Genomic DNA, 27,029 nt, shown 5'->3' on the forward strand with positions numbered 1-27,029 from the left:
GACCCTAGTTTCCAAACTGTGGAGGAGCCGATTCGGAACTTAAAGAAACATTCTTATCAAACCAGGGAAATAGAAGAGAGTGTATGACAGGGTGACGTAGGTATGGAAGACAGGGGAGGCAAGGAAGACTCAGCTCTGCTTCGAATGGGTGCGACCCCGCTCGCAGGCAGGTGAACCGCCCGCGCCCACTGCTCGGCCGGGAAGCCTCGGCTTGGACCCAATAAACAGATCTTCGCGACCTGGAGTGGGACCCTGGGCCAGGAAACGGAAGTGGGGGGGGGACGAGAAACTTTAGGGTAGACGCGGGGCCTTAAAAGAGGGTCTACCAGAGCTCGAGGGGCGGAGCTGAAGCTAAGCGGGCAGGGCTAAGGGCGGGACCTCGCGGAGATCTTCGGCTGCGCGCGCCACGTCTCCTTCAGCGAGCTAGTGAGGGAGAAGCGAGGGGCGGGGGAGGGAAAAACCGAGTGGGGCGGGAGCTCTCTCTTCTCGCGAGAGCTGGAGAAGGCAGCGGCAGTGGCGGCGGCTTGTCCCTGAGAGTAGCGTGGGGGCGGGGAGGAGAGGCGGCGGCGGCGGCGGCGTAGGAGCTACGCCACACGGGGCCGGGGAGCTGGGAGCTGGATTGCAGAGCGGGGTCGTGGCGGCGGCGGTGAGAAGAGGGAGGCGGAGGAGGGGGTGCCATGGCGGGGCAGCAGTTCCAGTACGATGACAGCGGGAACACCTTCTTTTACTTCCTCACCTCCTTCGTGGGGCTCATCGTGATTCCGGCCACATACTACCTCTGGCCCCGAGATCAGAATGCCGGTGAGTCCCGCCGGCAGCTGCCTGTTGACCCGCGCAGGCCCCACCGGCTCCTCCGGGCCGCGTCGCTCCGGCCCAGCCCAGCCCGCCGTGCACAGGGTGATAACGCCCGCGCGGCCGGGCCTCGCGTCCAGGCGTCCGCCGCCCGCGGGGCCCGGGCTCGGTGGTGTTTCCCTGGGTGTCTCTCTGGGCTCCTCCCACCCCCCTTATTGTCCTCCTCAGGAGTTTCGCTGTGCTCCCTCTCCCCTATTGTTCTGAACGTTCCTTGCAGCCGTGTCCTGCCCCTTTGTCTTCTCTGCCTCGGGTTTTATTGGTATTTTTCTTTATGGAGGGAGCAGGATGGGATCGCGAGGATGGGAATTGGAAGGTGAGAGAAGAGTTGGCAAAGGAAGAAGACAAGCGTGCAGGCTCCACTCTGAGCCGCCAAGCCACGGTCCTCTTTCCCCGACACCCCCGTTTCCCTGTTGCAGCTGTCGTTACAGATGTTTAGGGCACCATCTGAGTTGGGTGGCATGTATAGGACTCCAGCTGAGCTCCCCAAACGTCCCCCACCTCTCCGTGCCTTTCCCTCGTTGCCTTTTCATTTGTTCACTCACACTGTGGGGGTTGGAAGCAATGATGTTATTCTCCTTAGCAAGAATTAGGCATTTCTCTATTTCCTTCTCTTCGAAGTTTCCTGTTTATGGCGAAAAAAGCTTAAGTATGAAGGAAGGATTAAGGCTTGTAGGTAGATCGGTTGTGAGGTGGTTGGTCCATTTTCTTTCAGTTCTAAATTTTTTCACTTTGAACGACATTGGTGTAGAACACATAATTAAATAGATTCTTGTCAAGGCATTTTATGTTTGGGTAATGTTTAGATTCCATTTGTTGCACTCTTGTTAGGACATATGGCAGGTGATATTCTTAAGACTGATAGAACTGCAAGGCCTTAATAGGTTGTTTATGGAGGTTGCTTATGGTGCGTTAACAGTAACAGGTTTTGAGTATGAACATTTAGGGAAGGTTTTCTGTTTCTCAAGAGCTCTGGTAACTTGAGTAAATAGACTCTCAAGTTGGGTGTGTTGGGGGTCTACGTTGTCCAGGTGATATACTTTACTTTGGGGACATTGTGACCCAGTGAAGCATTGAATCAACCCAGGTCTTGTTAAGCTTTAAGACTGATTCAGTGCTTTTGGCTGCTTACTGTTTCACAGGAAAATAAAATAAGTTCAAATATTAAAATATCATATTGTATTATTCAAAATTACTACTACAGACCCACACCCTTTATTCAAAATGCTTGAGGACAGATATACCACAGAATTTTTCAGATTTTAGAAAGATAATACCTGCCCTAACAAGCCATTAAGGGTCTAAAACATCACTAATAATCAAGCAAATTATTCCAACAGCTTTTTAAGTGAGTGACTTAATGACTACTTTTTAAGTGAGATGAATAAAGATTATAAATAGCCTCCTATCAGTACAAGTCACCAAATTATTTTCCTTCAAACATATGTAGGCATATGATGATTTTGAATTTCAGAGTTCTTAGGGCAGTCTTGACTTTTCAGGGGTATCTTCTATGTGAAAACATAAAAAGATTTCCTTTGCCAGCAGTTATACAACCTTAAAGTTGAGTTTAATCTTTGTTTAGTTATTTTTTACAAGATAACACTTTTGGGGGCTTTCAGTTTTCAGGTTGACGGTTGTTTCAGTGTTGCTCTTTCGGAATTGTTGGGCCCATGAGTCCATCAAGAAAGCATGGCGCCATTTCAGGTGTGCAAATCTTGGATTTGAAAAATAGAAGTAGCTTGGTCTTTGCATTGGCATATTTGAGATGTTAGTTGAAGTTACTCTGTTAGCATTATTACTGGAATCCCTTTTCTGTTGTTGCTGTTTAGTCCCTAAGTTGCTTCTGACTCTTTTGCGACCCCCATTGACTGTAGCCTGGCAGACTCCTCTGCCCATGGGATTTCACAGGCAAGAATACTGGAATGAGTTGCCATTTCCTTCTTCAGGGAATCTTCCTGACTTAGGGATTGAACCTGTGTCTCCTGCACTGGTTGATGGATTCTTTACTGCTGAGCCACCTGGATAGCCCCATTTTGCCTTAACTTTTGTCTAATCTGTTGGGCTAAGTGCACTTATAATTAATACCCCTTTTAGTAGTTGAAGGGTCCTGTTTATCTTACTCTCTTGGTTGTTTGCAAGTTCACTGAATAAGTGACTGAATACTTTTTCTGACCATTATGAAAAAAGTTCTGTTTGAAGTAATAACATGGAGGATTTGGATTTCCTTAGTGGTTAAGGAATAGTGGTTCTTAGCCCTGACTCCTTGTTAGAATCATTTGGGGGAATGACCATCACCAGGTACTCTGATTTAATTGATCTGGAGTGAGTGCTATGTATTGGTTTTTTACAAGGTTGTAAATTGTAGCTAGGTTGAGTTGCTAAAGTAGGTAGTGGTCTTTAGCTGGAATTGTCGTTTGGGGAGGTGGCATATTTCTTTTGATATGGGCACTTTGATAAAAACAAAAAAGTCTCTAATGTCTTAGCCTTTTGGTTTTACCAAGCTAAGAAGCATTTAGAGTAAAACAGTGCTATAAAATAATGTAGTTGAAAGCAGAATATTTTTGTTAAAGTAACTTTAATAGGTTTACAGTGATACTTGACAAGAGAAAATTAATGCTGTAATTATTACAAATTCAAATAATCCTGCTGCTGCTGCGTTGCTTCAGTCGTGTCCGACTCTGTGTGACCCCATAGACGGCAGCCCACCAGGTTCCCCCGTCCCTGGGATTCTCTAGGCAAGAATACTGGAGTGGGTTGCCATTTCCTTCTCAAATAATCCTGAGAGGACTTCTATTCTTTCCATAGGTTAAGGATTATAGATCATTTGAATTGAGATAAAATATGTCATTACTTTTTCCCAAATTTGGGTTTTTGTTTTTTTTTTTACTCCTTACTTTTCAAAACTAGTTTTGAAACCTGGGTCTGCCAATTACTGTGTTAATCTTAGGCAAGTGGTTTAACTTCTCTGTGTTTTAGTGTACTCATTTCTGAAATAGAGACAGTAGTTATGTTCCATAGAATTAAATTAATAAAATAGGTATATGTAAAGTGTTGAGAACAGTGTCTGGCACATATTGGGGCTGTTAGGGCCTGCTGTTTTTGCTGGTTACTTGGACTTTCTGGAACAATTTGATTTGGTACACTCATGTACTCAGATTGTTTGAAAGGATTAATGAAACTTTAAAAGTTGAATTCCTTTATTCTTTGTTCCTTGCCTTTCAGATATGTACAAGTGATTTAGCTCTCTGACTTGGGAATGTAAGAGTTCACTTTTAGTGCTCAATAGTAAAGTGAAAAACTCATTTGAATTAGAGGTTTTGGGTTTAAGTTTCAGCCTAGTCCCTGATTAGTTGTTTCTGAACTCTCATCCTCATTTTCTAAGAGTAGTAATAATAAACTGCTCTACCTACCAAGAAGTGATGATGAGAAGCAAAGAAATAAATGCATATAAACATGTTTGCTTTAAAACTAAAGGCACTGTAGAAATTTGTTCATTTTGCAAGTTATTTATAGAGCATAATGGGCTTCCCTGGTAGCTCAGTGGTAAAGGATCCACCTGCATTGTGGGAGACCTGGGTTTGATCCATGGGTTGGGAAGATCCCCTGGAGGAGGAAATGGCACCCTGCTCCAGTATCTTTGCCAGGAAAATCCCATGGATAGAGGAGCCTGGTGGGCTACAGTCTGTAGGGTTGCAGAGTTGGACACGACTAGAGTGACTGAGCACACACATAGAGCATATAAGACTGCTAGATGCTGCTTCTAGGTGATAGATCAGGCTTTTAAGGGTTTAGAGCTTTTTTCTTAATAAGTTACATATACTCAATGCAAAAAAGATCAAAGGGACAGAACAAAAATTGCTTGTAATTCTGTCACCCAAAAACAGTTAAAATATTTTGGTGTGGGCATCTCCTTTGAGATGACTTTAGGTATAGTAGTCCCTTTTCGTATTGGGGGAGATCCCACATCCCATTCCAGTCTGAGACAGATGATTGTAATCTTCATGTCAGGCGCTGCAGCTGTTCATTGAATGTTTACTAGCCTCAGGATGGGAAGTGCTGAATGCACTCACTGTATCACTTTGAGTTAGACTCAAGTGTTATCCCAATTTTATTAATGAGAAAATAGAGCCAAAGAAGAGCTAACCAACTTGCTTAAAGCCATATTGCTGCTAAGTGGAAGATTGGTTGTTGGACCCAAATTCATCTTATGCCAAAGCTTCTCTTGCTAGCCACTACCTTGCACTCCCTCCGTAATTAGTATAACGCATTATAATAAGTATTAAAATGAGAAGTGCAAAGCGCTGTGTGCAAGGCAGTATATTTTTTGAATGTTCATATTCCACTTAGAACATACAGTCTTCCTAAAATTTTAGATTTTGAAAGGGGTATTAGAGATCTAAAAAGCTTGACTCATTTTAAAATCAAGTCATTGTCTCTGTTCTGTCCAGACAGAAAGGGTACCAGACATGAGCATAGACACATTTAAGTTCCACACAGTCGAGGAAACCAGCTGAAAACCTGGCAGTACAAGTTTAGGTTTTATAAATATGGTGACAAACATTGGAATTAGTAAATGCATTACATAAATTGTTTTTATTTAAAGGTCATCTTGCATTCTAGCTTGATCTTGAAGAAGCTGAAAGACAAAGATAGGTTTATTTTCATATCAAATACAACTTTCAGATGTTCATTCCCTTAATTATACTTTTTGTTCAGAAATTTAAAAGTCCAAACAAATGTATCCAGGCTTCCCAGATGGCTCAGTGGAAAAAGAATCTGCCTGCTAATGCAGGAGATGCAGGTTCAGTCTCTGCATGGGGAAGATCCCCTGGAAAAGGAAATGGTTACCCGCTCCAGTATTCTTGCCTGGAAAATCTGATGGACAGAGAAGCCTGGTGGGCTACAGTCCATGGGGTTGCAAAAGAGATGGACACAACTCAGCAACTAAGCAACAACAACAAATGTATCCATATTGTACTTGGACTTCTTTGAAAAAAAGTTTCCTGTTACCAGACTTTATTGATAATAAATATATTTACACCATCTCACCATCATATTGTTTGTTTGAAAGGCATTATTGTTCATTTTCTTAATAAGTGAAAACTAAGTCTCCCTAGAGCCTGAGTTCCTCTGCAGAGTTTATGATTAACTTCTATCCAAAATTATTCCCTTCCTTGTCCTGTACCTATTCTTTTCAAGAGTGAAGAGTATCAAAGGAATGGGGGACTGAAACCAAGCAGGACCCTGCAGGACCCTCCCAGGTACAAAAGCCTTTTGGTGTTCCCCATTTCTTGTTTGTAGAAAAAGACTTCAGTCTCGTGGGCCTTCCTTGAGTTCCATAGAGCAGGCATAGGTAGTTACTTAAGTAGGGAAGTCATGAGTAAAAAGAGTGCTAGTTCATCCTCAAGGAATATACAGGACAGTCTGAAGGATCTCTTGGAGTTGTTCTTTAGGAACTAAGACCCGCATCCCTGAGGTGACATTGGAAGGTTGATAGTTGAGATTCCTGAAACCACTCCACCTCACCACCCCAGTCAGAAGAAAGTCGTGTATCCTGCATCCCCGAAGCCCCCAGAGGTTGCCTTTAAAAACCCTTGGAGTTTGGGTTGTGGAGTTTGGGTCTTTTGAGCATGAGCTGCCCCTACTCCTTGCTTGGCATCCACGATAAACACTGTAGTGTCCTTCACCACACCTAGCATCAGTGAATTGTCTTTGCTGTGGTAGGTGGGTGAACCCAAAGTTGGGTATGGTAACATAAGGTGTTCCTTACATTTTGGAATTACATTTGTGTCAGTATGGATGAAGGAATTTTCTCATGTGTATTCCAGATGTTTTTTGCTATAGATTTTTGCCAGTTTAGTTAAATCTAGTAGTTATTGATTGAGCACTCACTGTTTACCTATATAAAAACAGCCGACAGTACAAAGAGGCATGCAGTGTAAATACAGTCTTTTGTTAGTTTATAACCCTGATGGGGTGGGAGAATTAGAATTAGACAAATACGAATTATTATTAATATATCCAAAACACAGCAAAGAAAATGTAGGAAAAGTGAAAATAAGTGCTGTGGAAGTTAGTTGGATAAAGTATTTGCATCTAATTGGTGGTAGTCGTCAGTATCTAGAGGTGAGGAAAGTCTCTTTAGAGTTAGGTTGATTTTGACTGGACTATTAAAGGATGAGGGATTTCCCTGGTGGCTCAGTGGTAAAGAACCCTCCTGCCAGTGCCAAAGACACGTGTTTGGATCCCTGCAGTGGGAAGAACCTCTGGAGAAGGAAATGGCAACCTACTTCAGTATTCTTGCCTGGGAAATCCCATGGACAGAGGAACCTGGTGGGCTGTGGTCCATGGGATCACAAAACAAAAGGGAAAATTTGTAGTTTTACTGTTTTAAGTGTATAGTTCAGTATACACTGTAGGGTTCACAATGCAGCGCAACCATCACCACTGTTTCCAAAATTTTTCATCAACTTAAATAAACTCTGCCTGTTGAGCAGTAGCTTCTTATTGTCCCTTTCCTTCAGCCCCTGGTAAACTCCATATATATAGACAAAACTATATAAATTTGCCTATTACCAGTCCATTCTGAAGGAGATGAGCCCTGGGATTTCTTTGCAAGGAATGATGCTAAAGCTGAAACTCCAGGACTTTGGCCACCTCATGCGAAGAGTTGACTCATTGGAAAAGACTCTGATGCTGGGAGGGATTGGGGGCAGAAGGAGAAGGGGACGACAGAGGATGAGGTGGCTGGATGGCATCACTGACTCGATGGACGTGAGTCTGAGTGAACTCCGGGAGTTGGTGATGGACAGGGAGGCCTGGTGTGCTGTGATTCATGGGGTCGCAAAGAGTCGGACACGACTGAGTGACTGATCTGATCTGATCTGATTCTAGATATTTCGTATAAGGGGAATCATACAGTATTTGCCTTTTCATGTTTGGCTTATTTCATTTAGCATAATTTTTCTAGATTCATCCATATTGTAGCATATATCAGAACATAATTCTTTTTATGGCTGAACAATATTCTGTTGTATGGATATATCCATATTTTAATTCACTCATCTATTGATGAACACTTGGGTTATTTCTATTCTTTGTTGTGAGTGATGCTGCAGTGAACATTGTATACCAATCTGTGAGTTCTTATTTTCAGTTCTTTTGAATATATTCCTATGGGTGGAAATCCAGTTGTCCAAGCAGTATTTATTGAAGAGACTGTTCATTTTTCACTGAATGAACACAGTCTTTTCAAGAATCACTTGGCTGTAGATGTGAGGGTAGTATCTGTTTTTTCTTGGGATTTATTGAGCATAGTTTACCAGTGAGGACCTCAATATTAGAATACCTCTAGGCTGATACCTTAACTTCTTTTCCATCTGTACTTCCTTTGGTGATCTCACCCAGTCTCATGACTTTAGGTATCATCTATGTGACTCATAAAAATTACATTTCCCAGACTTACATTTCCAATCTAGAACTCTTCTTGAACTCTCCACATTTCTATTTGTGTATCTAATAGAGATCTTATTATGCAAAAAATCAATGTGATTTCTGTCCATTCTCCCAACCTTCCTGACCTGTAGTCTTTCCCATTTCAGTTAATCACAACTGTTTCTTCAACTGTTCTGGCCAGCAGTCTCGGAGTTTCTCTTGGCTTATCTCTGTCTTATGTGCTGCTTCCAGATGTTAGTGTGTCCTGTTGGCTCTACTTTCAAATTACATCTAGTCTGACCATTTCTAATTGCTTTGCTACCAGCACTGTCCTGTTTTATTGCCTAGATTATTGTTAGTCTCCAAACTGGTCTCCTTGTGTCCACCCTTGCTCCTTGCAGTCTGTTCTCGAAATAGTAGCACAGTGATCCTTTTTTAACTGAAGCTGGCGCATGTCACTCTTGGACTCAGAACCCTTTAAGGCTCTCCCATCTCAATCTGAATAGAAGCTAAAGTCATAGAGTGGTCTATAAAATCCTTCATGAACTTTTGGACTTCATTTCTTGTTCCTTTCTCTCTTGCTCCTTCCATTCCAGTCAGACCAGCTGCTCCACCGTTCTTAGGGCACGTGAGGCATGCTTCTCTGGAACCTTTATGGTTATTGCTTCCTGTGCCTGGAATGCTTTTCCTCTAGATAGCCTGTTGTGATCTTCCTCATCTCTATTATGGCCTTGCTCAAATGCCATCTTCTCAGTGTTGCCTTCTTTGAGCACCTTATTTTAAGTTGTTAAGTTTCTTTCTGCCTGCAAAAAAGCTCTTCACTTTTTCTGTTTTATTTCTCTTCACAGCACTTATCATCTTCTAATATACTATAAAGTTTATTTTTTTACTGCTGTCTTCTGAACTGGAATGTATGGTCTGTGAGAGCTGGGACTTTTATATTGTTTTTTGATGTGTCCTCAGTGTCCAGAAAGATCTGGGCACATAGTAGGTACTTACCAATGTGTACTTAATAAAGGACATGTAATAATGTTTTCTAGATAAAGGAATTCTGTACGTTCTTTACAAATATTTATATAGTACCTATTATATTCTTGGCAGCTGGAAAGGGGAGGGGTGATTATGTATAAGAAAACAATGTCTGCTTCCAGGAGTTGAGTGCAGATTAATAAAAATGGACTTTATTACTGGCTGCTGCAGAATGGTAGTGCTATTCATGCAAACTGCTGAAAAAGAATGTATAGTCCTACTTCTTTTTTTTAGAAGAGAGCTATATACATGTTAAAAACTTTAGTAATTCCACCTCTAGGGCAGTGTTCTAAGGATATAGGTCTAAATACAGGACTAGAGAAAGATACTGTGATATTGTGACTTAAATATATTATGGTCATCTGAATGACCAAATATGTACTTCTTATATACATTTATGTATAACCTCCTTGCCCTTTCTCCAAACCCTGCTCTGTGCATCTCTTCTGTTTGTCCATTCCTGAGTTGTATCCTTTTATAATAAACTGGTAATATAGTAAGTAAAATGTTTCTCTGTGTTCTGTGAGCTGCTTTAGCAAATTAAACCAAAGGAAGAGGTTATTGGAACCCCCAGTCTATTATCTGGGCTAATGACTGGCATCTAAAGTAGGGGGGCTTGGGTGTACAGTCTTGGAGGACTGAACCCTCAACCCTACAGTCTGGGTAGATGGTGTCAGAGTTGAGTTGAATTCTTGGACACCTAGCTGGTGTTCCAAGAATTGCTCATTGGAGGTATGGAGACTTTCCCCACCCTCACTTTGGAAATTGCTTCTCAAAGAACACCCTGTATGCCCATAATGCCAAGAAGTTAGGAACAGTTTATATGTCTAATTATATAGGATGGTAGGTATATTATGGTGTCTTAATTTATTTGGTTATTAGTAGTCATTAAATATTGTTTACAAGTTTCTAAACATGGAGATATTTAGAAATTAAAAAACTAAAACTTTAGCTTTATGTGTTTGTGTCTCTCCATTGGGACATTGGTACATTATACAGTGCTTTCCTTAAATTAGCTTTTGTATGTCCTGTTTGTTCTGCTGTCTGAGAAACTCACTTGGGCATTTGTTGCACTGGGAATAGTAGTAGATGTCATGTTTACTGCTGAAAAGAGGGTTTTGAGGGTCCTTGAGAGTCTTGATTGAGGCAGCCCCACAGCCCTTCAATTGAGGGAAGCATATTGTCCCTAGAAATTAGTTGCTGGAATTGCCTTGTTCACAGAGAAATCTTTCCTGAGTATGTACCATCCACCTTGCCAGCTTTTTTCCTGCTTCCCAGATGTTCTCCTAAAGAGGACTACAAAGGAAACATATTAAAATGTTATTAGTGATTATTACCTGGGTGTTGGAGTGGTGAATGTTTTCTTCCTTCTGCTCTTATATATATGCTGAATTTATTATATGGATTTATATTAATGTCTAAAAGCTTATTTAAAGAATCTCTGGCCAGATTGGCTATGATCTTGAGGAAGACATTCTCAGTACCTCTTATGTCTGTGGGTCCTTTCAGCTCAGTGAATTGTTTTTACTTTGGGGTATGTAGTGTTTAAGGTTCTAGTGGGATGTACATCCTTGTGTTTTAAGTTGCTTTTTTTTTTTTAAAGCTATTATATCTTTAACAGTATTTGAGTTTCGGAGACAGGGATCAAGACCATTCCCATAGAAAAGAAATGCAAAAAAGCAAAATGGCTGTCTGAGGAGGCCTTACAAATAGCTGTGAAAAGAAGAGAAGTGAAAAGCAAAAGAGAAAAGGAAAGATATAAACATCTGAATGCAGAGTTCCAAAGAATAGCAAGAAGAGATAAGAAAGCCTTTTTCAGCAATCAATGCAAAGAAATAGAGGAAAACAACAGAATGGGAAAGACTAAAGATCTCTTCAAGAAAATCAGAGATACCAAAGGAACATTTCATGCAAAGATGAGCTCGATAAAGGACAGAAATGGTATGGACCTAACAGAAGCAGAAGATATTAAGAAGAGGTGGCAAGAATACACAGAAGAACTGTACAAAAAAGATTTTCATGACCCAGATAATCACGATGGTGTGATCACTGACCTAGAGCCAGACATCCTGGAATGTGAAGTCAAGTGGGCCTTAGAAAGCGTCACTACGAACAAAGCTAGTGGAGGTGATGGAATTCCAGTTGAGCTATTTCAAATCCTGAAAGATGATGCTGTGAAAGTGTTGCACTCAATATGCCAGCAAATTTGGAAAACTCAGCAGTGGCCACAGGACTGGAAAAGGTCAGTTTTCATTCCAATCCCAAAGAAAGGCAATGCCAAAGAATGCTCAAACTACCGTACAATTGCACTCATCCCACATGCTAGTAAAGTAATGCTCAAAATTCTCCAAGCCAGGCTTCAGCAATATGTGAACTGTGAACTTCCTGATGTTCAAGCTGCTTTTAGAAAAGGCAGAGGAACCAGAGATCAAATTGCCAACATCCACTGGATCATGGAAAAAGCAAGAGAGTTCCAGAAAAACATCTATTTCTGCTTTCTTGACTATGCCAAAGCCTTTGACTGTGTGGATCACAATAAACTGTGGAAAATTCTGAAAGAGATGGGAATACCAGACCACCTAACCTGCCCCTTGAGAAACCTGTATGCAGGTCAGGAAGCAACAGTTAGAGCTGGACATGGAACAACAGACTGGTTCCAAATAGGAAAAGGAGTCCGTCAAGGCTGTATATTGTCACCCTGCTTATTTAACTTATATGCAGAGTACATCATGAGAAATGCTGGACTGGAAGAAACAGAAGCTGGAATCAAGATTGCCAGGAGAAATATCAGTAACCTCAGATATGCAGATGACACCACCCTTATGGCAGAAAGTGAAGAGGAACTCAAAAGCCTCCTGATGAAAGTGAAAGTGGACAGTGAAAAAGTTGGCTTAAAGCTCAACATTCAGAAAACGAAGATCATGGCATCCCGTCCCACCACTTCATTGGAAATAGGTGGGGAAACAGTGGAAACAGTGTCAGACTTTATTTTTCTGGGCTCCAAAATCACTGCAGATGGTGACTGTGGCCATGAAATTAAAAGACGCTTACTCCTTGGAAGGAAAGTTATGACCAACCTAGATAGCATATTCAAAAGCAGAGACATTACTTTGCCAACAAAGGTTCGTCTAGTCAAGGCTATGGTTTTTCCTGTGGTCATGTATGGATGTGAGAGTTGGACTGTGAAGAAGGCTGAGGGCCAAAGAATTGATGCTTTTGAACTGTGGTGTTGGAGAAGACTCTTGAGAGTCCCTTGGACTGCAAGGAGATCCAACCAGTCCATTCTGAAGGAGATCAGCCCTAGGATTTCTTTGGAGGGAATGATGCTGAAGCTGAAACTCCAGTACTTTGGCCACCTCATGTGAAGAGTTGACTCATTGGAAAAGACTGATGCTGGGAAGGATTGGGGGCAGGAGGAGAAGGGGACGACAGAGGATGAGATGTCTGGATGGCATCACTGACTCGATGGACGTGAGTCTGAGTGAACTCCGGGAGTTGGTGATGGACAGGGAGGCCTGGCGTGCTGCGATTCATGGGGTCATGAAGAGTTGGACACGACTGAGCGACTGAACTGAATATTTATGTTGCCTTGATAGCACACACAGACATGCACGCGCATACAGATAAAAGTAGCGTCAGAAATTTTAACATGTCAAAAAAAACTTCTGGATGTGTTAAACTTTCCTAATGTTCTTTGGCCATGTATGCCAAAGCATTTAGAGGTGAAGTGTCTTGATGTCTTCAGTTTACTCTAAAAAAATGGGGGAGAGAGAGGGAAAGAAGGAACTAGAAATAAAGCCAAGAGTTGCAAAATATTAATAGTTGGTGAATTTAGGTGAAGGGTATTGTTCAATGTAATATTCTTTCAACTTTTCTGAAGGCTTGAAAATTTTCAATATAAAAATTTGGGAAAAATAGTCCCGGAATAAAACATTAATTTTAAGAAGGATGTGTCAGTAGTATAAGAAATGACTTACTAGGATAAAAATATATTACAATTAGGATAAAATTATGTGGGGGAGGTAGGATGAAGAGCTTGTTCATGAATTTCTGTAAATGGATGATGGTGGGTATGAAATTGCTATGGTTTTCACATTTCATTGGTACATCTAAAAGCGATGAAACTTTTATTTTAAAATGTCAACTTATGTTGGAAATGACATATTTGCCACCTCTTCAAACGTACAATGAAAATTTTAGATGCCAAATTAGAAGTCTATAAGAAGGTACATGATTTTAAATTCTTTTGTAATAAGCAGGCACACAGATTTGAAGATCTCATCTGGCTAACATTCTTTTAGCTCTTCAGATTCTAGGAGTACAGTGCTAAGGGTTCACTCTGTACTACAGACTGGCAGATCATTCTGCAGGACAGATGGATGTGACTGTTTTAGTGAAGGCATTGTATAGCTTATGAATCACAATCATAATAACCTATCCCCAAACCTGGACTATTCCTGTGAACATACAGACTTTATGATTGCTGAGAGCAGTCATCATGTGTTGCTCTGTTGTTTTCTAAATCACAGAATTATTTTATGACCTTGTAATTTCCTTTTTCTATAAATGTGAGTAATTTCTTTAAAAAGTATAAATTAATGATATTACTTAGGTAGTTTTTCCTGGCCATGAAACTAGTAATTGTATAAACTGCTACTGCTAAGTCGCTTCAGTTGTGTCTGACTCTGTGCGACCCCATAGACGGCCTCCTACCAGGCTCCCCTGTCCCTGGGATTCTCCAGGCAAGAACACTGGTTGCCATTTCCTTCTCCAGTGTATGAAAGTGAAAAGTGAAAAATAAAGTCCCTCAGTTGTGTCCGACTCAGCGACCCATGGACTGCAGCCTACCAGGCTCCTCTGTCCATGGGATTTTCCAGGCAAGAGTACTGGAGTGGGGTGCCATTGCCTTCTCCTAATGAATTCCTTTTTATTCTAAGTGTCTTTAAAAGAAACCATCTGGAAGGACTTCACTTTTTTTCTTTTCCATTATGGTTACAGGGTGTCGAGTACAGTGCCCTGTGCGGTTACAATAGGACCTTGTTGTTTATTCATTCTGTATATAGTAGTTTGCATCTGCTGGTCTCAAACTCCCAAGCCAGCCCTCCCTGTGGAAAGATTTTCCTTTTGACAGTTACTTTGACTTGAGGTCTATAGCATTTTGGAATGTGTACTGTGAATATTTAGTTGTGCTGGGTGCCACTGTGTTACTGTGTCAGCCAAACCCCATGCTACTTACTGATTAAATATCCTCCTACAAGGCTAGGGTGTGAGTTTTGGATTGGGAGTAAGAAGACAAGGTTCATTACACATTGTGCAAGACTTTGGGGGCTAAAAACCATGTGTACTTTCTCTTGGACAGAAACATTGGGAGAATATCATTCCTTTGAATAGATCAAGCCATCTGGTTATTAAAGAGACTTCAGCATGTTCTTGTAACATGTTTCCTTGGTTTTATGCTTAAAATGGGAGACGGTGGAGGCTTAATTTAATGAAATACAGATTTAAAAATCTCCAGTGATGTTTTCAAAAGTGTCCATAATTTAACTGTGAAAATCAGGAAATTAACATTATAACCGTATCATTTTCAGACCTATTCAACTTTTGTCACTTGTCTCAGTGGATGTCCTTTTCAGAAGATTTGTTTAAGAATCACACATCACATTTAGTTGACGTGTTTCTTGCCTGTCCTTCACGCTGGAACAGTTCTTCACTTTTTTCTTGACTTAAGATCTTAGGCCAATTATTTTGTAGAATGGACCCAAAGTTCTGTTGTCTGATGTTTTCTTATGATTTGATTCAGGTTATATATCTTAGAGAAGAATTTTGCAAAACTGATTCTGTGTTCTTCTCTTTGTGTTCTATCAGATGGCATATAATTGCATTTGTCTCATTGGTGGTGATGTTTACTGACACCTGATTAAGATGGTGCCCATCAGATTTTTTGTATTAGTTTCCTGTTGTTGCTGTAACAAACCACAACCTCAGTGGCTTAAAACAATACACATTTATTCTTTTATAGTTCTGAAGGGCAGACTTGCCAGGCAGGTTTTACTTGGCTTGTCATGGTGTTGGCAGGGCAGGTTCTTTCTGGAGGGTTTAGAATAGAATCTTATCTTTTCCAGCTTTTGGAGACAGCCCGTATTCTTTGGCTTGTGGCCCCTTCCTCCATCTTCAAAGGAAGTCACTCCAACCTCTGCTGCCAAGGTCACATCATCTTCTCTTTGACCCTCTTGCTTCCTTATTAGGAACCCTGTGATTATATTCAGTTCAGTCGCTCAGTTGTGTCCGACTCTTTGCGACACCGTGAATCGCAGCACGCCAGGCCTCCCTGTCCATCACCAACTCCCGGAGTTCACTCAAACTCAAGTCCATCGAGTCAGTGATGCCATCCAGCCATCTCATCCTCTGTCATCCCCTTCTCCTCCTGCCCGCAATCCCTCCCAGCATCAGAGTCTTTTCCAGTGAGTCAGCTCTTTGCATGAGGTGGCCAAAGTATTGGAGTTTCAGCTTTAGCATCATTCCAAAGAACACCCAGGACTGATCTCCTTTAGAATGGACTGGTTGGATCTCCTTGCAGTCCAAGGGACTCTCAAGAGTCTTCTCCAACACCATAGTTCAGAAGCATTAATTCTTCGGTGCTCAGCTTTCTTCACAGTCCAACTCTTACATCCATACATGACTACTGGAAAAACCACAGCCTTGACTAGACAGACCTTTGTTGGCAAAGTAATGTCTCTGCTTTTGAATATGTTATCTAGGTTGGTCATAACTTTCCTTCTAAAGGAGTAAGCGTCTTTTAATTTCATGGCTGCAGTCACCATCTGCAGTGATTTTGGAGCCCCCAAAAATAAAGTCTGCCACTGTTTCCACTGTTTCCCCATCTATTTCCCATGAAGTGATGAACCAGATGCCATGATCTTCGTTTTCTGAGTGTTGAGCTTTAAGCCAACTTTTTCACTCTCCTCTTTCACTTTCATCAAGAGGCGCTTTAGTTCCTCTTCACTTTCTGCCACAAGGGTTGTGTCATCTTCATATCTGAGGTTATTGATATTTCTCCTGGCAGTCTTGATTCCAGCTTGTGCTTCTTCCAACCCAGCGTTTCTCATGAACTCTGCATATAAGTTAAATAAGCAGGGTGACAATATATAGCCTTGACGGACTCCTTTTCCTATTTGGAACCAGTCTGTTGTTCCATGTCCAGTTCTAACTGTTGCTTCCTGACCTACATACAGATTTCTCAAGAGGCAGTTCAGGTGGTCTGGTATTCCCATCTCTTTCAGAATTTTCCACAGTTTATTGTGATCCACACAGTCAAAGGCTTTGGCATAGTCAATAAAGCAGAAATAGATGTTTTTCTGGAACTCTCTTGCTTTTTCCATGATCCAGCGGATGTTGGCAATTTGATCTCTGGTTCCTCTGCCTTTTCTAAAAGCAGCTTGAACATCAGGAAGTTCACAGTTCACATATTGCTGAAGCCTGGCTTGGAGAATTTTGAGCATTACTTTACTAGCGTGTGAGATGAGTGCAATTGTATGGTAGTTTGAGCATTCTTTGGCATTGCCTTTCTTTGGGATTGGAATGAAAACTGACCTTTTCCAGTCCTGTGGCCACTGCTGAGTTTTCCAAATTTGCTGGCATATTGAGTGCAGCACTTTCACAGAATCATCTTCAGGATTTGAAATAGCTCAACTGGAATTTCATCACCTTCACTAGCTTTGTTCGTAGTGACGCTTTCTAAGGCCCACTTGACTTCACATTCCAGGATGTCTGGCTCTAGGTCAGTGATCATACCATCGTGATTATCTGGGTCATGAAGATCTTTTTTGTACAGTTCTTCTGTGTATTCTTGCCACCTCTTCTTAATATCTTCTGCTTCTGTTAGGTCCATACCATTTCTGTCCTTTATCGAGCCCATCTTTGCATGAAATGTTCCCTTGGTATCTCTAATTTTCCTGAAGAGATCTCTAGTCTTTCCCATTCTGTTGTTTTCCTCTATTTCTTTGCATTGATCGCTGAGGAAGTCTTTCTTATCTCTCCTTGCTATTTAGAACTCTGCATTCAGATGCTTATATCTTTCCTTTTCTCCTTTGGTTTTCGCTTCTCTTCTTTTCACAGCTATTGGGACCACCCAAATAATACAGAATAATTTTCCCATCTCAAATGTTTAATTTAGTTACATCTGTGAAGTCCTGTTTGCTATGCGAGATCATACATTCACTGAATCTGGGTACTAGGATGTCGTAGACATCTTCAGGGGGAGCAGTTATTCAGCATATCACTTCCCCATTGTAAAGTCATTCTCTTCCTTTTGTAATATTTTGTGGGAAGATACTTGGATCTCTGGTTCCTGTTAGTGGAGAATACTATTTGGAAATCAAGATCTGGGTGCTAGGTGTGTTCACTGCTACTGAGATGTCATTGTTCCTAGGCTCACTTAGTCGAGTTAGGAAAGATGTATGTATGTATGTGTATAGGTCTACATCTGTGTTTCTATATTAAAAGATATTAGTTGGTTCATACTGATGCCTTCAGTTCCAGTCTTAATACCACAGAGGTCATTTCATATTTTCTAATCATACATGTAACTCACTTCTCTGACATGAAAAACTGACTCCAGTTGTCCTTACTGTATTAACTTACTTGATAAGTCTCCTTGCATATTACCACTCTCCCTTCTGCAACTGCTCCTCCCCCTTCCTGAATCCCTCTTCATCTTACCCGATTCTGATAAGTCTTGCCACATAGCGCTCTCATGGGGATTCTTTCCTCAAAGCATGGTGGTAACAGGTAGGTAGACTTCTTAGATGGCAGCTTTGGAGCATTCTATTATATGCAGAGTTCTTTTATTTACTTATCTGGTATCTCGTTTAAGGACTTTGGTTTTGTAGGTGTTTTTTTATTTTTCTTGCCATGCCACGTGGCCTTTGGGGATCTTAGGTCCCTGACCAGAGTTCAGACCTGCACGCCCAGCAGTGGAAGTGCAGTCTTAACTACTGGACCACTAGGGAAGTCTCGTTGTTTTTTTTAATATTATGAAAGATGTTTTACTTGATACTAAACAGCTAATGATCTGTTTTGTTGGCAACATCCAAAGCATTATAGTGAGGGGCCTGTTGAACATATACCTTCCCTCCATCAGCCCTAATCAGGGTGTTGACCTAGGCCAGATCAATGTTGTAGAGCTTCTTCGTAGATGTGATACTTTGTCTTTGATATCCATAATGAACACAAGTGTATTGCTTGCTGTCTTCTATTGTCTTCATGACCATCTTCCTGCTCAGGGGGAACTTGATGATGACACAATGATTAAGCTTATTGCTCTTCCAAGGGTAATTGGGCTGCCTTTGGAGTATCGTGGGCCACCTAGAAGGTGGGTAATGTGATCTTCTCTCTTTCTGTGGCTGTGGATGTCTTTTAGCACTGCCTTCTTGGCCTTCCAAGCTTTCGTCTTTGGCTTTGGTGTGACATAGGCTTCTTTCTTTGCTTTTTGTATGCCGTCTTCATGAAAAGGTAGATTTTTATTTTAAAACTTAATCTAAAACTTTTTTAAACTTGGGAGACTTATTTAAACCAAGTGATTGTGGTGAGCTTAGAAAAACAGTATATGGTATCTTGTCTTTGGTTTAATTCCTTTTAAAATTGAATTGCAGATTTTTCCTGGGGACTAGAATAATGCCTTTTGTTACAACTTTTAAATCTGTTTGAATTTCTTATGAGTTTGTGTGACTTTTCTCATTTAACTTAATTATTTTTATGTTTGAAGAGTATCAAACATATTTCATATTTCAACTATTTTGCACTTTTTGTTACTTCTATAGCAGAAGAAGAAGGAGGAGAGAATTTTCTTAGAAACTACTATGTAATTAAATATTTTGGGTTCAAGTCAGGTTTTAAGTTTTTCAATTAAAAGTTATATCTCACATGAGAAATGATTGCCTGGTAGTTGAATAAAATTTTCCAGATAGATCACTTGTTCTAAGTGGTAGAAAATTGAGCCTATCTTGTGAATTTTTCTTAAAACGTTAAGTAGAGAGTACTTTGAGGAGGGCATGGCAGCCCACTCAGTATTCTTGCCTGGAGAATCCCTATGGACAGAGGAGCTTGGTGGGCTGCAGTCCATGGGGTCACAAAGAGTTGGATATAGCTGAGCAACTAAGCACAGCACAGAGAGTACTTTGATGTTCCAGTGAAGTATTAGCATGATAATGAAGGTTAATATGGTTTTAACTCTGATTTTGCCTTCACTGTGAAAATGGTTTAACTTATCCCCTTCTTTTTCTTTTTTGACAGAGCAAAATCGATTAAAGAATATCAGAAAAGTATATGGAAGATGTATGTGGTACCGTTTACGGTTATTAAAGCCCCAGCCAAATATTATTCCTACAGTAAAGTAAGTAATTGGTTTCAATTAAAAACAAAACAAAACATGAGTTGTGTTTACTCTTTGCTAGGTATCATATGAAATAGGGGTATAAAGATGAATGGGCTTCCCAGGTGGCGCTGTGGTAAGGAATCCTGCCAATGCAAGAGACACAAGGGATCCAGGTTCAATCCTTGGTTGGGAACTGCCTGGAGTAGGAAATGGTACCTCACTCCAGTATTCTTGCCTGGGGAATCCCATGGGCAGAGAGGCCTGGTGGGCTACAGTCCGTAGGGTTGCAAAGAGTCAGATACAACTAAGCACATAATGATGAATAAAATCTGTGTCTGTGAAGAAATTGTAACCTTAGTAGGAGTAAGATGTGATTAGTAAATTTGAGAACAGTCTGAACTGAGTGGTTTAGAAGTTCAAAAGAGAGAGAGGGTACTTCTGACTAGAGGGAGGAGAGGAGAAAGAAGTCAAATTTTGAAGGAACATCTTAAATATCTTGTGTCAGGATTTGAATTTTGTCTCAGACTATGGAGGAGTCTTTAAAAGATTATCAGAAGCATGGAGGTGACATAGTCAAGTTTGCATTTCATAGTGATTGAAGTTTGTGGATGCATACTGTGTGGCAGGTGCTGTACTAGGATTTCATATGTTACTCATTAGCTTTATATTAACTTTTAGGTAGATGTTTTTGCTTTTTCTCAAGTGAGGAAACTGAGACTAAGAAGATGAGGAAACTTGACTAAGTTCTTGCAGCAAGAAGTGGTAGAGTGAGGATCTGATTACTCTTTATTTTTGCAAGGCCATCTACATAAATAGGCCATTAGCATGTTTAATCAGAGTAGATGTCTTTGATTTTTCGAGGCTTTGTTGGTTAGCACCTGGGCTTTGGATCTTCACCCTAAGTCATCAGTTTAGAGGTAACATGAAACTGAGGGCAAGTGAAAGAGCTGTCATTAGTGAAGGACTGCTGCTGCTGCTGCTAAGTCACTTCAGTCGTGTCTGACTCTGTGCGATCCCATAGACAGCAGCCCACCAGGCTCCCCTGTCCCTGGGATTCTCCAGGCAAGAACACTGGAGTGGGTTGCCATTTCCTTCTCCAATGCATGAAAGTGAAAAGTGAAAGTGAAGTTGCTCAGTCATGTCCAACTCTTAGTGACCCCATGGACTGAAGCCCACCAGGCTCCTCCGTCCATGGGATTTTCCAGACAAGAGTACTGGAGTGGGGTGCCATTGCCTTCTTTGTCTGAAGGACTTTACCCTGTGAATTACCTGCATATATCTATCTAGTAGATAGGAGGGCAAGACCTGGCAGAGGAAATTAGTAAAAGCAGAACCAGTTATTTTTAAATCTTGGTTTAAATGATGATAGTTTTCAACATATGTGTATTACTTAAGGAGACTTAAATAGTTCCTTTGTAGAGGGAGGGAAATCTTAGCTTTAATGTTATGAAACTAAAAGGCAAAATTAGTGTTTACCAGAGTAGTTTCATATTTGCTATGTATTCCTTGCTATTGCTTCTCTTTTTAGATTAAACTTACGAGGCACCAAGGCAGGTATATTTGGCTTTCCAGTTTCTTCTCTTTTGGGCTTTGGTCAACACATTGTGGGTATCTGAACCTCAATTTCAAGGGGAAAAAACCTAACTTTGTGATGTTTTCTTCAGTAATTAGTAAAGATATTTACTTAAATTGAACTTCAGATTATTGGATGTTTAAGTAAGAATTAAATAATACTGGTAAAAATATAAATAAGGTCAGGAGCCATCAAAACTTTTTTGCTACTTGACCCTGAAGCATTCTTTCAAAATTAAGCAGTCATTATCTGTTACTTTAATTTCTGGAAGTTGCTTCCAAAATGACTTTTAAGGTATGCTTAAAGAAAAAACATAGGACACTAATTATTGAAGCCACATGTAAGGAAAATGCATGTCTTTTCAGAGAAACCAAACATGCTTTTAAAAAACTGGACCCAGAGCATGATGTAATCTGTTATGTTTCTTCCTTTGGTCTCGCTCTCAGGAAATCAGGATGGTTTTTATTGGTTGTGGTAGTTTTCATCAGTTTGGGAATTCTCTCAACAACCTGCTTGTCCCTTTATGCATTAGCTCAGAGGGCCAGATGCCGCACATAGAGCAGTCTAACACGGGGTGTAGTGCATTTTAGGTATTTTGTTCCCTTTCTCTTCTAACCTTGTTTGCTTTAAAAATTTTACTTTAGTGGTTTTCAGTTTCTCTTTTATCTTTGTTTTTTGAGCTTTGTAGCCTTTTGGGAAAGTTGGCAAAACAAGATGTGGAGTTACTAAGTTTGTGTGGAAATAAAATATAATTTAAAATGTTCTTTAGCATATTGAAGGTATTAGCAAACTTTGGCTTTGAGTCACAAGTTCCTATTTTAAATTATTTTCATTATTCAGTCAATAAGTAGTTACTGTGTGCTGTGTATGTGTCAAATATTATACTAGGTGCTGATATACTGTGAGTAACAAAATACTGGCGAGTAAACAAATGATAATAGTTTAGTAAGGGTTGTAAAGGAGGATTGGGGTGCCATGAAAGAACAGAGGTAGGGCTCTTAACTGGCTTGAGACAGTGAAGGCATTCTTGAGTAAGTGAGGGGTCCTAGTTGAGAGCTGAGACGTGGGCAAGAGTTAGTGGTAACAGCCGAGAGCTGCCATGAGTTGTTTGTTTATCATCTGTGAAGCGCCTTTTAGATGCTTTACATACCTTTGTTGTTGTTCCTAAGTCAGGTCCGGCTCTTTGCAATCCCACCGACTGCAGCACGCCAGCACACCAGGCTTCCCTGTCCTTCACTATCTCCTGGAGTTTGCTCAAACGCATGTCCATTGAGTCAGTGATGCCATCCAACCATCTCATTCTCTGTTGCCCCCTTCTCCTCCTGCCCTCAATCTTTCCCAGCAACAGGGTCTTTTCCAGTGAATCGGCTCTTTGCATCAGGTAGCCAAAGTACTGAAACTTCAGCTTCAGCAGCAGTCCTTCCAATTCAGGGTTGATTTCTTTTAGGATTGACTGGTTTGATCTCCTTGCTGTCCAAAGGACGCTCAAGAGTCTTCTCCAGCACCACAATTTGAAAGCCTCAGTTCTTCGGCACTCAGCCTTCTTTATCGTCCAACTTTCATATCCATACATGACTACTGGAAAAACCATAGCTTTCCTTCCAAGGAGCAAGCGTCTTTTAATTTCATGGCTGCAGTTGTTGTCTGCAGTGATTTTGGAGCCCAAGAAAATAAAATATGCCACTGCTTCCACTTTTTTTCCCCCCTCTATTTGTCATAAAATAATGGAACCAGATGCCATGAGTTAGTTGTTTGATGTTGAATTTTAAGCCAGCATTTTCACCTCTCCTCTTTCACCTTCATCAAGAGGCTCTTTAATTCCTCTTCGCTTTTTGCCATTAGAGTGATATCGTCTGCATATCTGAGGTTTTTTATATTTCTCCTGGCTATCTTGATTCCAACTTGTGCTTCATCCAGTCCGGCATTTCACATGATGTACTCTGGTGGCTCATATGGTAAAGCATCTGCCCGCAATGTGGGACCCTGGTTTGATCCCTGGGACGGGAAGATCCCCTGGAGAAGGAAATGGCAACCCACTCCAGTACTCTTGCCTAGAAAATTCCATGGATGGAGGAGCCTGGTGGTCTACAGTGCGTGGAGTCGCAAAGAGTCAGACATGACTGAGTAACTTCACTTCACTTGACTCACTTTACTCTGCATTTAAGTTAAATAAGGAGGATGACAATATACAGACTTGACATACTCCTTTTTTGACATACTCCAATTTTGAACCAGTCTGTTGTTTCATGTTTGGTTCTGTTGCTTCTTGGCCTGTATCTAGGTTTCTCAGGAGGCTAGTAAGGTGGTCTAGTAATTCCCATCTCTTTAAGAAATTTCCACAGTTTGTTGTGATCCATACAGTCAAAGGCTTTTAGCTTACTCAGTGAAGCATAAGCAGATGTTTTTCTGGAATTCCCTTGCTTTCTCTGTGATCCAACAAAAGGTGGCAGTTTGATCTCTGGTTTCTCTGCCTTTTCTAAATCCAGCTTGTACATCTGGAAGTTCTTGGTTCACATACTATTGAAGCCTAGCTTGAAGGATTTTGAGCATTACCTTGCTATCATGTGAACGGAGCACAGTTGTGCAGTAGTTTGAACATTCTTTGGCATTGTCGTTCTTTGGGATTGAAATGAAAATTGACCTTTTCCAGTCCTGTGGCCTTTGTTGAGTTTTCCAAATTTACTGACATATTGAGTGCAGCACTTTAACAGCATCATCTTTTAGTATGTTAAAAAGCTCAGCTGGAATTCCATCACCTCCACTAGCTTTGTTTGTAGTAATGCTTCCTAAGGCCCACTTGACTTTACATTCCAGGATGTCTGGCTCTAGGTGAGTGACCACACCATCATGGTTATCCAGGTCATTAAGACCTTTTTTGTACAGTTCTGTGTATTCTTGCCGCCTCTTCTGCTTCTGTTAGGTCCTTGCTGTTTCTTTGTTTTATTGTGCCCATCTTTGCATGAAGTGTTCCTTTGGTATCTCCAGTTTTCTTGAAGAGATTTTTAGTCTTTCCCATTCTATTGTTTTCCTCTATTTTTTGCATTGTTCACTTAAGAAGGCTTTCTTATCTCTTGCTATTCTCTGGAACTCTGCATTCAATTGGGTGTATCTTTCCGTTTCTTCTTTATATACCTGCTGCTGCTGCTGCTGCTAAGTCGCTTCACTCGTGCCCGACTCTGTGCGACCCCAGAGATGGCAGCCCACCAGGCTTCCCTGTCCCTGGGATTCTCCATGCAAGAACACTGGAGTGGCTTGCCATTTCCTTCTCCAATGCATGGAAATGAAAAGTGAAAGTGAAGTCGCTCAGTCGTGTCCGACTCTAGCTACCCCATGGACTGCAGCCTACCAGGCTCCTCTGTCCATGGGATTTTCCAGGCAAGAGTACTGGAGTGAGGTGCTAATCTTATTTAATTCTCGGACCCACTCTAGAAATTGGAAACTGAGCTAAACAACTTGCCAAGATCTCTTAGGTAATAAGGGGTAAAACTGGGATTTGACTTTTTGTTCCAGAGCCTATCACTGGATAGGAAGGTAAAACTGGAAGTATTCTAGGTATTCTTTGTCTTTGGGCATGTGGAAAGCAGCTTCCAGTATTATGCCCTTTAATAAGGTTTAGAACGTGGATTTGGCCAGGTAGAACAAAATTTGTGTCTGAGTGCCATTTGTGTTTGTTACTCTGAGGTTAGTTAGAACTGAGCATAAAATCCTGTCCACATGCTCAAGGAGTTTGCAGTGAGCCAGAGGGTCATGGTTTATGTTTCTTTGACTGTAATCATAGTCTTCCTGTTGATTATCTTGACAGCGGTTATGGATTGGGTAGATAATTTGAGTTGAGTCTTGAAGGATAAGTACAGTTTGGATATGTAGAAATGAAGAATGGGAATTCTAGGTAGAAAGACCCAGGAGAGCAAAAGCATGATGGTGGAAAAACTTAGGGAACTTTGGGAGGTGGCGATTTATTTTGTTTGAAAAACTAGGATGATAAAAGTAAAGAGGTAGGTAGGAATTGGGCCTGAGAAACTCAGTCCAGATAAACATGTTTTAAGCTATGTTTCTATCAAGAGAGCTTAAATGCATGAAATGTTTTCTTTTTGTGTTTGAAAACAGATCACTTCGGTTTGTTTGACTAGGATTCCTATGATTCATTTATGTCTTTGTTTAACAGTTCCTATCTAATATAACAGATTGTGATACAAAACATGTAAAAAATAAAAATTATTCCATTTCATCACTTAAAGATAAACACCATTAAGATGATTTACCTTCTATATTTTTATTTATAATAAACTTTATTTACAAAAAATAGGATTACATTGTACATACAGCTTTGAAATCTGTTTTTCTATTTTAACACTGTAAAGTAGAGAATCTTCCACAGCAAGTATTTTTAGAGTCTAGATAGCATTTCTCTATAGATATACTGTTACTGATCTGTTCAGTACTCTACTGATGGACATTTATATGTGTTTTCAGGTATTAATTATATCTGTTACCACCCTTATACTTTATAAACTTAGTTTTAGTTTATTTGCTTCTTAATTTCTTGAAGTGGAGTAGATTGATAGTTTAAAAGATATATAGTTCTTTAGGGCTTTTGATAACCTTATTGCCAGATATTCCGTCAGAGTGTACATTGTATGAGAGTTCCTTTTTTCCTTAGCTTCTCCAACACTGGTAATATCAATTTTTAAAATGTTTTTATTAAATAGAACATACTGAAGTAGAAAGAAATGATTTTTCCCCCAAAACTATATATTCTTTTATGTCTTTTTTTTTTTAACCTGTAGTGCACATCTTTCTATCATGCTCAGTTGCATCTGACTCTTTGTGACCCTTTTGACTGTAGCCTGGCAGGCTCTTCTGTCCATGGGGTTTTTCAGGCAAGAATGCTGGAGTGGTTGCCATTTCCTCCTCCAGGGGATCTTCCCAACCCAGGGATGGAACCTGAGTCTCCAGTGTCTCCTGAATTGCAGGCGAATTCTTTACACATTGAACCATCTGGGAAGCCCACATGTCTTTCTGTATTTGTTAGCTAAAAATGTTCCATTTTGTGGCTTTATCTTGGTTTATTTAATTAGTCTCCTATGAATGATTTAATTAGTTCCCAATAAATGGACATTAAGTTTGTTTCCAAATTTTTACTGTTATGGTAAACAGGACTACTTAAGGCCACTTATCTTTGCGCAATTGACCAATTATTTTTTGTAGTTTACCTTACTAGAAGTGTAATTGCGAGGTCAAGAGCAGTTCTTTTTTACATTAAATGGTTAACTGAATAGTAAGTATAATGTATTTGATCTAATTTAATGCATCCAGTAAATGAGAGTTGAATTAACTTCTTACTTAAATTCTGCAAATAGGAACTGAGAGAATATTACATGCCAGGCACTGCTAGATTCTAGAGAATTCAAAGGGGCATAAAGACACTGTCATTATTATATCTTACAACCCAGTGATTACAGAATTTAAGTCAGTAACACTAATTTAAGTCAGTGAGACTACTTTAGATTATTCTATGCCTTGGTCTTGCCAAAATGTCTTTAGAATCTAAAGGAAACCCAAAGAGTTGTATTTACTTATATTTCACTTATCTTTTTTCTCAACAGGAAAATAGTTCTTCTTGCAGGATGGGCATTGTTCTTATTCCTTGCATACAAAGTTTCCAAAACAGACCGAGAATATCAAGAATACAATCCTTATGAAGTATTAAATTTAGATCCCGTAAGTAGTATTTTTATATAATGTACATTAGTTTAATGATCCCTTGAA

At 40.4% G+C, this 27,029-nt stretch overlaps 1 protein-coding gene across 1 annotated transcript in view; it reads left to right on the forward strand.

Moving 5' to 3' along the window:
- The first annotated feature begins 552 nt into the window (after nucleotides 1–552).
- SEC63 (SEC63 homolog, protein translocation regulator) overlaps nucleotides 553–27,029 on the forward strand; it is a 66,151-nt gene continuing 39,674 nt past the window's right edge. Inside the window, exons 1-3 of the mRNA XM_005898203.2 lie at nucleotides 553–801; nucleotides 19,606–19,705; nucleotides 26,867–26,981. Coding sequence (XP_005898265.2) covers nucleotides 678–801; nucleotides 19,606–19,705; nucleotides 26,867–26,981 — 339 coding nt within the window. The 5' untranslated portion in view covers nucleotides 553–677. The remainder of the gene's footprint in view (nucleotides 802–19,605; nucleotides 19,706–26,866; nucleotides 26,982–27,029) is intronic.

This window comes from Bos mutus, chromosome 9 (genome assembly GCF_027580195.1).
Source record: "Bos mutus isolate GX-2022 chromosome 9, NWIPB_WYAK_1.1, whole genome shotgun sequence".
Taxonomy (NCBI): Eukaryota; Metazoa; Chordata; class Mammalia; order Artiodactyla; family Bovidae; genus Bos; species Bos mutus.